Source organism: Ascidiella aspersa, chromosome 4 (assembly GCF_963924565.1).
Source record: "Ascidiella aspersa chromosome 4, kaAscAspe10.2, whole genome shotgun sequence".
NCBI lineage: Eukaryota > Metazoa > Chordata > Ascidiacea > Phlebobranchia > Ascidiidae > Ascidiella > Ascidiella aspersa.
The window spans coordinates 5,341,508-5,356,852 of NC_139450.1; the positions used below are offsets into that span (position 1 = coordinate 5,341,508).

The 15,345-nt window shown below is 35.1% G+C and overlaps 1 protein-coding gene and 1 long non-coding RNA gene across 2 annotated transcripts; one reads left to right on the top strand and one right to left on the bottom strand.

The window, feature by feature from the left end:
- Positions 1-234: 234 nt before the first annotated feature.
- On the top strand, positions 235-2,145 carry LOC146146807 (uncharacterized). The gene is made up of 4 exons (XR_014494832.1): positions 235-404; positions 562-629; positions 1,343-1,421; positions 1,943-2,145. It is a non-coding gene; the product is annotated as an uncharacterized LOC146146807 (long non-coding RNA).
- Positions 2,146-3,696: 1,551 nt separating this feature from the next.
- Positions 3,697-12,470, bottom strand: LOC146146808 (complex I assembly factor ACAD9, mitochondrial-like). Its single transcript, XM_083387733.1, has 14 exons — positions 12,338-12,470; positions 11,860-11,996; positions 11,485-11,616; positions 10,934-11,086; positions 10,365-10,489; positions 9,965-10,109; positions 9,771-9,855; positions 9,392-9,494; positions 8,368-8,617; positions 7,998-8,126; positions 7,175-7,254; positions 6,333-6,555; positions 4,883-5,081; positions 3,697-4,233 (listed from the first exon to the last, which is right to left on the bottom strand). Exons 1-14 carry the CDS (start codon positions 12,390-12,392, stop codon positions 4,070-4,072), a joined length of 1,980 nt encoding a protein of 659 aa, XP_083243859.1. The 5' UTR covers positions 12,393-12,470; the 3' UTR covers positions 3,697-4,069.
- Between the last annotated feature and the right edge of the window lie 2,875 nt (positions 12,471-15,345).

Below are 15,345 nucleotides of genomic sequence, written 5' to 3' on the forward strand. Positions count from 1 at the left end.
CGGAATTTTATGTGCATCTGCACGTGACAACACCATAAGAATCTAAAATAACGTCATATTCACTTTTGTATTGAAGTCAGTGCAGAAGCAAGTGCAACACCCGGAATAAAACATGGCGCTTAAATTTCACCAAACCACAAGGAAAACACCCCAGCGCGGCAGGAAGATGTTTTGAAGTTCTTAAGGAAAACATGCTGGCCCGTTCGCGGTATAAATTGCGACGCCAGTGTGCTGTTGGTCTAAGTTTAAGTCATTTCCTGAACTCTATCACAAACTGCAAGCACAAGAAGCAATTTTGCAAGAAAATTATTGCGCTTAAATTCATCGTTGCGAAGACTATAAAATGTGTCAATTATTAAGTGTTGGAGCTTTATTATGTGCGATGCTGGCAGCTACAAATGCAGGTACGACTTAACCTTAACTGTATGTTTATGTTAGAAATATTTATGTTACAAATATTTTAACCTGTTTAAAAAAAACTTGCAAAGTTGAACGAATTAAGCAAAAATAAAAACAATATCAAACGTTTTGTTAGAATTGTGTTTAACATTGATTTTATAGCTCCAACTGCTGTGACAGAAAAAACGCCTGCCGTTCAATACGAAGTTTCAATTCAACTGGTAATCATGGTAAGTAGCCTAACCTAATTAAGCTTACCTATAAGCTTAAATCATTACTTATAAACTCAACAAGTAAACTCATTCACGTAACAAGTGCGTTTATCAAATTGTTAATGAAGTAATCAAGGTAGGCTAATTTCAGCCAAAATAAACTAAACTAACGAAAGAGATTGATTTCGGCTTTTTTCAGTATTGTATCCTTCTTTAAAACTTCAAATGCCAGGATAAATTGTTTTTGTCAGGTCATATACAGCAGTGGTCGGCAACCGCCGGTCCGCGAGGAGTTCGTTACCGGTCCGTAGCAGGGTTGCTAGACTAAAATTTTGATTTAACCCAGCCGTAGCGTAGGGTAGGCCTATACGTAAAAGCCGGAAAAGGTTAGGAAAAGTAAAAAAAACAATTGAAGGTATTTTTATATCCAAATCACATTAACTTTCGTTTAAATATACTCCATGGTTGATTGGCTAACTCCTCGTATGTACAATAATCGAAAAAGAGCCAAAGTATAATGTTTTTGTTATGCTTAACCGTTTTCACCCTAAAGTGCAGTAAAATAAAATCATGCAAACAATGTCCCTTTCCTTTACTGAGCATTTGTTGTTTTTCAAGGCCGGTCCGCGGCAAAATTTCAGGTTTAAACCGATCCGCAGTGTAAAAAAGGTTGCCGACCCCTGATATACAGTATCTTTTGGGTGTTTTCATTCTTTTTGTGTTACTTTTAGTGGGTGTGCCCTAGATTTTGCAATCCTGCTCATCCACACTATTTCCAACCAACGACGTGCGCCACTGCTAAAAATTCATGTAAGCATGACTTTTTATCTTTAAACCAGTTTCTTTCTACAGGAGTTCTGTCTTAAAGATTTTTTATTAAATTCAAACTTTATGGTGCGTTTGCTGCAAATATAGTGTCTTGTTTATTTCCTATACCTAATTCGCTACAGTAACCGCCTTTTATTACTAAATTTCCTGTTTCTATGTAGCCTATACCTATTAATTCTTCTCACATTTGTTTGTGTTATGTACATTGCCCTACTAACATTGTTTTCTACTAATCAAAATACATATAGCTTGATAATGAATTTCAAAGATAGAAAATGTCGAGTAGCTTAAAATGATCTTAAATAAGACGTATCGATACGAACTTTTGTCATCTTCAGCTGATGTAACATGAACTGAAAAAGTCCTACTAGACCTTATTGGCTTTGAACACTTTCATCTAGCTACATTAGATTTGTGTGTATAGTGTACCCAAATAGGAATATACATAAAGTTAAATATAATATTATTTAGTTAAACATCTTTGCTGTATTATTATTTTCCAGTGTTTTGCATATACTGCCGATACTCTTACCAATGTGGCAAGACAGTACCGAAAACAGACCTTGTCGGATAAAAAGGTGCTTCGCCGCCTGAACTTCGAACGTTCGGGAAATTTTGTTGACCACCGCTGTAAATGGTCGCAACATGTTTTACGTTTTGGTGTACTTTTTTAATATCTTTGCTATTAAATAAACTGTTTTTGTTGTGAAAACTATGTTGTAAAAAAATATCGACTTTTGTACACATAGTCCATTCAACAGAGTGAGAGAGATTATTAGCACTTATCACAATAGGAAGGTTTACTTGTATTTAGCCTACTATGCGAAATACTTCTTGTGCAAAAGTTGAAGTACATTTTAAATAAGTCAGCAACAGACGTTTGACTGCGCGCTTGATTTTCAAATCACAACGCTAACTGTACGACAAAACCCAAAAGTTTGCAATAAACAACAAACGAGCTAAAGCTTTGAAAACTGTTGTTCCGTAAAAGTGGTTGTCAAGGGACGTCCTGTTGTTATGCGGTCAGTAACAAGGCTGGTTTTCGCTGGAGTCGCCCGTAGATACTCAAGATTTCCTGTAGTTAAAGCCGTTTTTAAAAGTACTCAGCCATCGATTTGTTTTTAATATGCAGGTGTATCATTTATTAAGTCATCGCTGTTTAACTATAGCTATTAATTGACTGCAATTCATAACTATATACTCCTTTGAAAGAGGTTAAGAACACCTACGCTGTTTAAAAAGACGTAGGAGAGTGGGCCATTTTTTTTCCTTTAGGCAACTTGTTGCAGTTTGATAAGTGCTTTATTTATTTTCGCCCGCTATTTTCTACTGAGTATGTTCCGCAATAATAAAATTGGAGCGTAACAATCATTATCTGCACATATTTTGTGTTACTTTACAAAACCAGCAAATGTTCTGCACGAAGTTTATTACTCCTTTACAGAAGCATATCAGGGCTACACTACATGTTAAGTGTATATCAGGGCTACACTACTTGTTAAGTGTATGAAATAGTAGTGACTAAAAAAAAATTTTTCATGGCATCATTATTAGGCAAATCTCTTTATGTTAGAATGCAATTCAAGAAAGCGTAACACTGGGAAACATATTCGTGCGTAACACTGGGAAACATATTCTCAAGTCACAGCTTATACTAGTCGAATAACGAAAGGTTTTGAGCTAGTTTAAAGTCAGGGTGTTAAGTTTATTTCGCACCGCGAAGGACATACAGAAAAAGTCGACAGAACAAATACAGAATCTTGTCATAAGATGGTGGAGAGGCAATGGATAACGAAAAACCAGCTTGGGTTACATATTTTCCCTGAGGCAAAAGGGATGATTTTGCGTTGGGTGTTGAAAAATAGTGTTCAAACATTCATCAAGGTTGCCGAACATTTTTATAAAATAAGTTAAAAATGAAAAGTACGAAAATTTGTAAGTTTTCGGGGACCTAAGATTGGATCACCCGACGTGTTTTGAATATAATAAAAAACAACAGTATACATGCCATGGTCAACAATACAACAAATAGTATAGTTTAAAAATTGTTTTACCACGGCAATTTCGAAACACAAAACCTAATCTGTACTTAAAACAAATCCAAACACCATATTGAACGGAAGTTTGGAAAGACACATGGGGCCTGTCAAAGACTGTTCAAAACGCAAAACAATTTACTACTTAAAGATATACAGCATGGGTTCTTAACCGGTGGAGCATGGCCACAGAGCAAATTGTAAAGTTAGTGAATTTTTTTTTTGTTTTTATACGTTTAATTTTTTAGTTCGTTTTACAGCACATTCTCAAGCTTCGCTTTGACCGTTGCGTTAAGTGTAGGTTATTATAAAACAGTCTTATTTTTTTCTATTTTTCGAGTTATTCTTAATTTCTTACACATTTCAGTTATGTAACCAATTTAAACCGAACTTTAAGAAGTAAGCCACGGAATTTTTCAAAACAAAAGTGGGCCAAGACCATAAAAAGGATAAGAACCCCTAATTTACAGACTTCGTTGCAACCCTGGCCATCCTTTCGATGACGAGCACATTTTGAGAACTTTATGACACGTCTTGACAAAGCGACTGATCTATTTTGCCGCTACCGATTGCATAACAACTCGCGACGCCGCGTCAATTGGCCAACTCCAGGATTCTTTTCCTCGCTTCGATGAACTTTGGATTTTCGACGTAGCGATGAGCGACCTCCAGCGGATGGGCGCACAAATAGCGCCGCTCAGCGGTCAGTTCGTCACTGGCTTTCGATTTGCTGAAGGCGTACGAGAAGACGTTTATCCCTGCGCGAAAATACACGTTTAGGAATTTTTTTTGTTCTGATTTTTTTAAAAAACATTTAAGCAAAGTTAGTCATTTTGTCGAGTCAGTTTTATGTGGCGAAAATTAACTTCGCTTAGGTCAGGGGTTCTTGAGCTTGAGACCCCTAAAAAAAAATTTTAGTTGACGTAAACCAGGATCGGCATAATTTTTTTACGTCATAAAACCGGTACACTCAATAAATCGACTGTTTTCAGTCCAACAAAGTGAAACTGAAATGGAGTCTGAACACATTTAAAGAGAATGCGCCATAGTGGTTTATTGTCAAATTAAACTTTTTGGTTTTCCAGGTTTTCAAATCAAGACTTTAATAAGGCCTTCATGGCCTCCTAAAACTAGTCCATGTACCATTGTACCCCTAAGGGGTCCACGGACCCACGTTTAAGAACCCCTGGTCTAGTCATTCCATCTCAATCGTAATAAGGTTGCTATAGAAATTGTTAAATATTCCAAACAGAACAAAATTTCCTCTTGCATTGTATGGGGAATGGAAGCGAACCTTAAAGGTGGGAGGCGCAATTTCACGAAACAATTTGATCGCTTAACTTTGAAAAAGTAAAACGTCGCACAAGAAACTAGATTTCGGGCAAAACTCGTGCTTTGTCAACTTACTAGAGACCTCCTCCAGCAAACGCGAGGTTTCCCTGCTTATTTGTTGGCCGAAAGCGTGCGTCAGCAGCAGCTCGTGTTCGGCACTTCGCAGACCAAGGATGAGCGACTTGTTGCAACGGGCCAGGGCGCAGACGAGGGCGTACAGGTTCATACTGATGTTGCTCATTCTCTCCAGGACAACTTGCTCATCTTCCAAGTGCTATGTAGAGCGTACGTAGAGAGTTGAGTAGAGATAGATCGATATATCGGTTTACCGATAATATCGGCCGATATTTAGCTTTTACCTATTTATCGGTATCGGTAAATGTAGGCCGATACTTTGTCCGATATTTTAGTACGAAAAATTATATGATTTTTCCTGTACAACAAACAACCATTTTTTGATAAAAAAATTGGCTTTTAGCATCACGCCAAGTAAATATGCAAAATAGTAGTAAAATAAAAAAGGTATATAAACTAAACGTTATTTAGATTTTATTTTCAATTAATTCAAGTTGAGAACATTTCCCGGGTATATAAAACAATCGGTATCGGGTATCGGTTGACAAAATGGTAAAAAATAGGGTATCGGTCCAAAAAAGTGGTCGATCTATAGGATTTAGGGATACGTAATCCATACTTAAACTCTGGTTGTTAAATAAGTATCTAAAATAATCTTTTGTTGAAACGAGTTAAAACAGGTATATAAACTGAACGTTATTTTTTGCAATATTGATTATATTGAAAGAAAAGGCTAATGGTAGCCCTGATTGGGTCAAAACTTTATTTTAGCGTTTGGTTATCCTGGGAGAAAGTAACCACAGCGTAACATAACGGAAATGTACAAAAAATTAGGGTTAGACTCTGCATAGAACTCCAGTGTATACAGTTTAACAATTATTTCGTAACATTGAATAAATGAATACGTTTTTTACACAGTTTTACACAGGGCACAGGTTCTACAATCTATATTAAACTTTTAAAACCAAAACTGAAAAACAATTTTCATAATTACCGATTTCTATCAATTGGTGTCCTGACCGCTAAAGATGAAAATCGTTTATTTGTAGAAAAGTGCGATATTCGCTGGGCTAAATCAAAGAAACCTAATTTTTGTTAAATGTCACCTTAGTAAATTTAGCGAATTTTACGAGCTTAAAATGCAATTTTATCTAGAAGAAATTAAAGCTTGTCACCTTTATTAGTGTGAGACGTCATCGTACAGAAAATGAAATACATAAATCGTACTAAAACATAAGGAATATGATCAGTTATGGTGACCCACAAAAATTTCAGAAGATCCGACTTGGGGCCGCGACCCACAGGTTGGAGACCACTGGGTTATAAGACCCAAATTAGTAAAATGGACCGTGTAACTGCGTAACTGAGTAAATGACTGCGTAACCGACTAGCCCAGAAGAACTGGAAAACTTTATAAGTAATAACTTGATAACTAAACAAACGTCCATACCTTGCCGTACGTGTCCAGATTCTGAAACACTCGTTTAGCGTAGGTCGCAGTGAGGTTATCGATGAGTTGGCCGACCGAACTCAGCCTGGGATCCAGCCAGGTTTTGGTCTGGGGTTTGCCCTTGGGCCCGAAGACGGGTTTGTGAATTCCGACCTGGCGCATATCACGGAAGCGATCCCATGAAGCTGTCCAGCGCTCACGAAAACCACCGGCCCTTGACGCCCTGTGAGTAAGCAGATACGTTGTGTAAAACACAAAACTAGTAAGTCCAATATTTGACTACTTATTATGACTTATAACGTCGTTCGTCTGATGGAGACCGAGTCGATTGAGCGCATTTTGAGCACAACGTGCAAATCCGTGTTTTGGTTTATACAAAAGCTTGGAAATACTTAGTTGATATTTTTGGCATATGAAAACGACGGTTTACTTGAAATAAATGCTAAAATTATTGCAAAAAGCCACAGAGAGCTGACATAAGTATACTTTCTTGCCTGGCATTGTATTACTTGTAAATCTTGCCAATTTAAAACTAAAGTTTAATAATTTTCTTAACTTGGCGACAATTTTGAAAAGCTCATTAAAGTTTTCGTTATACTTAAAACAATTTTTGTGCATTTTGTAAACAAATTTAAGTTGAAATAAGTTTGACAAAATTTTGACCTAGTGTGTAAATTTTGACGAAATTGACTTTTCTGCCATTTAAAAAACATTCACCCTAGTAATTAACTGTCTCGGGATTAATCAATATTAAAAACTTATTCCTTAAGACATTTACAAACAAGTTTTAAAACTAGTGCACTACGTTGGCAACACAGCCGATGTTCAGAATCAGAACTTACCTTATCCGATCCTCGAGGGACGTTGCAGCGTGTTGTAGGCATCCACGCGCAATGTACTGTCGCAAAACATCATTCGAGCCCTACAAAGAAGAAGTATTTTAACACCTACTCATACTACATTAATACATATACGTTTGTTTCGTTTTATTTGAAGAAATTTTCTAAAAGTTTTTTTGTGAAAATTTAGGTTTTTCTAAGCCGCTTTATCCGTTTTCACTCACGTGATTAATTTATCAAAATGTGGTACTCTGAACGGACAAGTAATAAATGCAGGCTACAGTATGTCAGAATGCTGACGACTTGCCGACTATGTGGGCCGAAGAAGCAGCAAACAAACTGAAGAAATTGGTGCAAAAAATAAATTTATTTAAAAAAAAGAAGATCCATTTTAGAAAAAACCTTGTTGTTATTTCCACATATATTCAATCTAATATATATTTTTAAGCACGAAAAGGAAGTAACGCTACATTTGGCGGGAATTGATTTTGATGTTTATTTTGAAGAAATTAACTGAAGTGTGGATTATGTTGTTTATTGGGGAATAGGCAGTGCAGGCTAATAGAATGTTTATTATTTTAAAAAGTACTTTTGCGCCTTAGACGCGACTCTTAGGTCACTGTTTGTGTTGGTAATTACTTTGTTTATCGCCTAAACATGGCACGCCTAAGGCGCAAAACTGTACATTCGATAGGCTAACATAGTATTTAACTTTAGAAACAAGACAAAAAAAAAAAATAATAATTTGGGACTAAAATGCTCGTCATCAGAAAGCTGGCAAGTTTCTAAAAATATTGTAGCGAAAAGGCAGCGCAGACGACCCTACCTTCATGAAACAAGTTAGTTTCATATCATCCAGAAAGTCGCGATACGGTAAGCTACCGTTGAAGGAATCAAGGCCAATCAATTCCTGGTAACTGTCGATAAATTTTGATCCAGCAACGGAACTGAACACCTAAAAAATAAAAAGGCTAAAAAATTAGAGAAAAAAGCTAGATGATGAATTTTGATTCAGCAACGGAATGAACACATGAAACAAACAATTAGGAGGCTAAAAATTTGGGAGAAAAGGCCAGGTTTTTCTACAACGCAACTGGTACGCTAGTTTTTAGATTTTTATTTTTTTAGCGATACTTTTTGTAACTTAACGCCATGTATAGTAAAAAGCGAAGTGTCGAAATGTGCTTTTCGCTAACCTTGACCATAGCGGCTTCAATTGAACAGTCGACACCGTTGTCTTCGTCGTTATTTCTGTCTATGTTTCCCGCAGTCATGAAAAGCATACTTTCGATGACGTATGCCGTGACGCTCATGTCGAAAAGGCGCTGTTTGACCAGAAAATGCTCGCTGAGTCGCCGACCAAAGCGAACTTTCTGGTGGCTTCGATCGTACAAGTGCGAGATCGCCGCTTTCATTTGCGACGCCAGAAGATTGCTGGAACTCAATCTGCGAGAAAATCCACTGGCTGAAATTTCCGTGTTTAGTAGACGACCGCAAAACCGTTAAATGTATTTTTGACATTTTGATGTTCGCAGCCATGTACTTCAAATTAGGGATATGTCCGATATTTGGCATTTCATTTCGATACCGATACCCGATATTTGGGACAAAAAATATCGCGATCCGATACGAAATGACGTCATTACTACGGTCAACCGAGCATAATGAATAATCTCGAAACGTTCCAAGATATTTTTTCCAGATCATTAGGCCCAAATTTCCTTCAGTATAAGAAGTTTATCTTCAGTGGTTAATCTACCATTTAAAAAAAAATTGGCCTATAGCTAGTTTTCAAGGTAGAATAGCTAAGTTGGTCGCAAATTTTGGCTGAAAATTCTAGAATAATTTGGTATAGGATTTGCGTCGAGGTCAGAGGTCAACAAATTTTTTTAAAGAAGGACCAAATAATTGTAAGGCCTGGCAATAACGAGCCGGATATAAAATTTTGATGATTATATCATTAGACAAAGTAAATGTCAATCATTTTTTTAAAATCTGTAGTAACCTTTATGAAATTGTCGTTCAGTCAAATCTATTATAATTTAGTGCTAAATTGCATCCTACAGAATATCAAAGTATTTCATCTTCATTAAGGCAATATGCCGGGGACGACAAAATGAACCCAGCGGTATATATATATATATAAGGATCATTTAAAGATCTGTGGTGGCCAGCGGGTCAGTAGTTTGCCATCCCAGTGTATTACATTATGTCTCTTACTTGTCGCTGTTTAAAACCGAAACAGCAATTTTGAAACCATCTCCAACTTTTCCCAAAACGTTTTCCGCCGGGATCTTTGTGTCAGTAAATCGCACAGTGCTTACTGAAAAAGCAAAGTGATATTTGTAGTAATCTTATCAGTTTGGCATTTATGGATAAGTTAATCAAAATACCTTATTTTAGGAGATGAAAAAGGGCTATGTCTCTAAGTCTATATACAGCTACGAAAAAAAAATTATTTACTATTGAATCATTCAAAAATATAAATTGAAAATTAACAAAGTAGATTGAAATATTTATGAACTTTAATTTGTCAAGATATCCTGAAACTGGGTGCATGCAGTAGACAACTTAATAGCAATAAATTTGGCAAACTCACTATTGGCACCCTTCAAGCCTGTAGCATTGACACAATCATCACTGTCAATTTCACAAAAAGCTTTTTCAACAAGAAATGCCGTTGTCTGAAAATTACAGAAGATATTATTCAATTCAACTCATAAAATTATTACAACTCTAGTTATATTTTCTGTTAGTCTAGTCTAGTCACTTACAAATTACAATAACCACTACCTTTTCTACGATTTCATCATTCAAATCTACAACCTCAGTTTTGGCAAATACAGTAAAAAAGTTTGCTGTTTTTCCATTGACAACCCAATGCTTTTCACCATTTAAAATCCAATGTCTACCATCATCACTCAAATGAGCTTTGCACCTAAAAGGGGAAGAATGACATCAACTTAATTGTTTAATACTTCCACAATTAAGGAATTAGTCAAATTATTTGTAAAAGATAAAATGCTATATCAAAACCCTACTGCCAAATATAAGCAAAACCCTACTGCCAAATTAATTTACAATAGTTAGGGATTCCATAAAGACATGCCTGTTTATACAATAAGAAAACTGACAGCAATAGTCGAAAGTGACAATAAATTATTTACTTATGTCTTATTGGAAAGTCACCTACTCTATGGCTGCAATGTCACTGCCGCTGTTTCGTTCTTCCAACGCAACCGTTGCAATTAAATCACCTTTTGCAAGCTTGGGAAAATACTTGTGCCTTTGATCTCCCGTTCCATAAAACAGTAAACCCTGCAACATTAATTAGAAATTGTTAAATTAGGGAAGAGTTTTAAATTAGTTCAAACACCTGTTGTTTAAAATATACAAAATAAGTAATTTATACTGATGCTCTTTGTTTTTATTCAATGCATTACATTAAAAGAATAAAATTTCGTTTAAATGGTATTCCCAATATATTGTACTCCTAATTTTGGAATGGAATGTTGGAGGTCGTAGTTAGAATATCAAAGCCCATAGCAGGTGTCAATGTTTAACGTTACAAATCTCTCTTTATACATTCATGATATTTAAATAAAAAAAGAGATATTCAAAACATTTAAAATGATATCTATTTCTATATGGGCTTTAAATTCCTTAATTCTTAATTCATTTATTATTATTAAAAAAACACCTCCAGTACCTATATGTAATTTCAACTAAAATGAAAATGCATAGTCTGCCAGTTATACTTACATGAAGGCCAGGAATACAATGTGCATTGAAAGCTTGATGTAATGAAGGTTCAGTAAGTTCTTCCATCAAACGATAAAATTGAAGATTGTTGAAAGCTTTACCTCCAAACTCTGAGGGAACGCGCAGTGCAAACAAGCCAAGCTCTTTAAATACCTGTAAAGCAATTTAATTATTTATTAAGTAATTGCAACTAGCTACTACAATAAATTTCATAATTTAAATTAAACATTTTTGCATGAAAGTTTACACAATAAAATTTTTACATAAAACTGCTGATATTTAAGAACTATCCATATATATATAAATAAACCTGAATTTACTAGCAATAAACGACGTCAAGTATGTTTACTTTAATCAACAAATTGCAACATAGTTACTTTAATTTAACAATAAAAAGCTTAAATAAATGATGATTATAAGCAATATTAGAAACACCACATAATGACAATTACTGAGAAAAACAATAAGAAAGGAGGATGACACAAAATATGTAAGGCATTTAAATACCATAGAAATCAGAATTAAGATGGGAACATAAATTATTACAATACCTGTATGGCTTCATCATCAAATTGACTTGTTTTCAAATTGTTGGAAATATGTTGACCTACGCTTTCAGTGAAACTATTAAGTTCCTCTAGTTTTTCCTCAGATTCAATTGTAGGATAGGGAAAAACCCAATTCTTAAACAAATTTAAAAGAAAGTAAGTTTTATTCAATATTAACCAAGATAGAAAAATTGGTTAAAGTGGTTTATTTTACTTTTTTAAAAGTATAAAAAAATGTGTAAAGTATTTCGTAAAATAAATAAAGTAGTCATATAAAGCAGTTGGTTAAATTTGAGCATTTTACAAGTTGTCATTATCTGCTAGTGAGATTAAACCAAATATATTGAAAATATTAACGTATTATTCACATTCATCTACCATATCTATCTCCCCGACCGCTTGTTTTTGAGCAAATGACTCATTTGCCTTGCGGTTGCTGATGTGTATCCTTCTAACATGGCAACGACTCAAAAGATTGTTGGTCAATGTGGATTGATGAACATTCACATGAAAACCTGACCAACATACAAAAAAATTCACTTTTTCCAACGACACAAAAATAACCTAACTATTCACTTTAAATTTGCCTAAATCAGTTTAAAATTAAAGGCTGATTTTAAACTACATTGAAAGGCTTTAGGGGAACTATTTGTTTGCGTGCCAATTTGTTATGGTATAAATATTATACTTAAATTTGGAATACAATATTTAAATTTAGAATATGCATCCCAATGTCAATTAAAACTACAAATTAAGGTAAAGTGCTACTGTACTTGTAGTTGGTTAGGAAAATAATAGTTAAGGCTAACTATACTTGATTAGTGTTTCATATAAAATGTTTAAAGCATACTTTTACCAATTCTCCGTATGATACGGAATAAAGATTGATTCCCAGAACTTGAAAACAACATTTTTCAATTTAATTAGGCAATTCAGTTTTTAAACAAGTTATTTTGCATGGTAAGACTACTATTCTGGTTTTGGTTTCCTAAAAAGCAGTATTTAGAGACTTTTTCATAAGACAAGTATTTATTAATACCTTGGTTTACAACCAGGCTGCATTGTGTGGCATAGGGTTCCTCTATTTCCCGGACTTTTCACTCCTGGGAAATGAGGTTAAAAAATGAAAACCCTCTGGAATTCCGGCAAAACCATTATACCTAGTTCTGCATTTTGATGTTTAAAATTATTTCATATTAGCTCCAAGCATTTAATTTGGCTTGTTTATGTTCTGTAGTATTGCTTCTGCAATCTTACAAGACCTTCTCGTATTAAAGGCTGCACCCTTATTTGTTTTAATTCAAAAAAGCGCATGCAGGGCGAGATAAAGACCAGCACCCCAAAATGTTATTTATTTGTATTTAAGTGATTTTCCGCTTTTATTTTGACAGTAGTGTATAACCGGTATTTTTTCTGAAGCAATTTGTGTGCACATACCTTGAATTTAGCACATAAACTTAGAAAACAAGGCAAAACGTGGTAGGAATTCCAACCCAAGGTGTGCAAATAAACACGATTGCACACCTAAAAAATTTGGTGCTGCACACGAGTTTTTTTGGTGTGAAGGCCAATAAATGCAGACTGGGGTGTCACGGAATCTTTTTTAAAGGTTAAGTTTAATTGTTTTGTTTCACTGGTAATACTACTTCATAATTAACACCTCAAATATAGCTAATATGTTGAACTTCAGGTGTTTTTCTCCCGTTATTTTTAAACAGCCAATAATAGAAAATATATAACAGAGGTAATCGCAATATCGCTTTTAAAAAATATAAATACCTTGCCCTGGTCAATACGTCGACCTAAGTTCATAGAATTGTTAAAATTTTGCGAAAATCCGTGAATTAAAATGTATCTAGTCCCAATTCCAGAGAAACAATTACCTGATAAAACTATACTGTATAACTTAGGGTAGTACTGCATATATTTAAAAATGCGTATAAAGTCTTTTTAATTCCAATCTCTGTTTCTTTGCGCCTAGGTGTGGGACGCTTTAAGGTGTCTATGAGCTTGGAACATCGTATCCTAAAATGGTACAAAAACATGTGTAGCTAATGGGATACCTAACCGGGGATCCCCCTAACAAACAGTTTATCGCGCAATCCAAAACAAGGTGTTTATTTATTACTCTTTGTCCAGCGAGATAATTATTTCCTTATTGAGTCACAAATTAATGCGTAAATGCCGTTATGTTGGAGAGGAACAGCGGTACAAAAATGCTATCTTTCAAAGTTAAAAAACGTAAAAAAAAAAAATTGACAAACCCAACATTTTTTATTTATTTTACAAATATTTGGATAGTAAAAAAACAGAATAAACGTCAAGCGTAACAAAGGGTTATTTCATGTCAATTCACTAGGTCATGTAACCCAGAGGTTCCCAGCGTGGGCGGTACCGCCCCCTTGTGGGCGTTCGCGAGTTACAAGGCGGCGTTTTGGGTCCGTTTCTAATTTGAGGGGCGCTGAATGCACTTAAGGGGGCGTTACATAAAACCACTTATAGGCTAAATTTTATAAAAAATTCACATCAAAATAGTAACAAACAGGACTGTAGGTAACTTTTAACCTTAAATGCAGTTTTCCGACCATTGTTACGTACTAAATGTAAAGTTGTTGGTTGTTGTTGCGTTTCACAGTTTTATACGCGGCAAAATCTTTGTATATTTAAAGCAGGGGTCGCCAACTTACGGCCCGCAACCTATTTGACAACTATAGACACGAGTCCATAAATACTTTCGGGCAACAATTTCGCGATTCGCGCGAATGATCTTTCTACGTCCAGTTTGTTTACGTTTTCATGCTGTTTTTGGAATAGATTAGCGCTTTTTTTACCGTTCCGGACAAACGTAAAAAGGTATTCAAAAATATTAGACATATATTATTTAACATTTTTTGATTTTTTCGGCAATGTAATGAATACTAGCACGAAATTTAAAAGAAATGTTGGTATACCCCCCAAAAATTGCGCTCGCAAGCTCCGCCAGGACTTAAAGACTTTAACAAACACTGAATGACACTATCTATAAACACTAAGGTTATCGCATTTCCTCAAACTAGCTTTATTACACATTTCATTAGTAGTATGGATGAAAAAATCCGAGGTCCGCCTGATTCACAGTTGTTCTAGCATTCCAATAACACAATTCTTAGCGGCCCACAGAGACCTGAGTCTGATTGGTGCCCCTGACAAGAAGTGGTTGCCGACCCCTGATTTAAAGTATTGGTGCAGAAAGTTGAATTTTTCCTGGTAATGACATAACCTGGTGAATTAATGTATCCATAAATTCCTATAGTGAATGTATGTTAGACAACCTAAAATATGACTGACAGCTTATCGAAACGAAAGTGAAGACAATAAGTGTTAGGCAACGATTAATATAATACTTTACTGTAAAGCAAGATGAGGGGGGCGATATGAAATATTATTAAGCCCAAGGGGGCACTAGTGTCAAAAAGGTTGGGAAACACTGATGTAGCCCATGGTTTCAGATTCTAAAAACGCATGGTTTGAGATTCTAAGTTTTAAAAGGATTAACCACCATTTTGTACATCAAGGCATACTCTTAAAGCTATTGTGATATTTGTTGTTTATTCGATCTTATTTATTGTTTATCATCTATTGCAGTGGTTCTTAACTTTTGGTAACCTGTCGAACCCCTATGTTATTCTGCAAGCTTTTGTCGAACCCCAAATTTTCGCTCAGCATTCGTTTCTTCCTCCTATAGCAGCTGAAACTGGGCATATTCAAATTATAAACTTCCATTTGTATAGGTTAAATTGGCTAAACTTTCCATTTATAACGTTACATGATACCTAGGTACATAAAGAGATTCGAATTTTGCTTGAAATAACAGCATTTATGTTT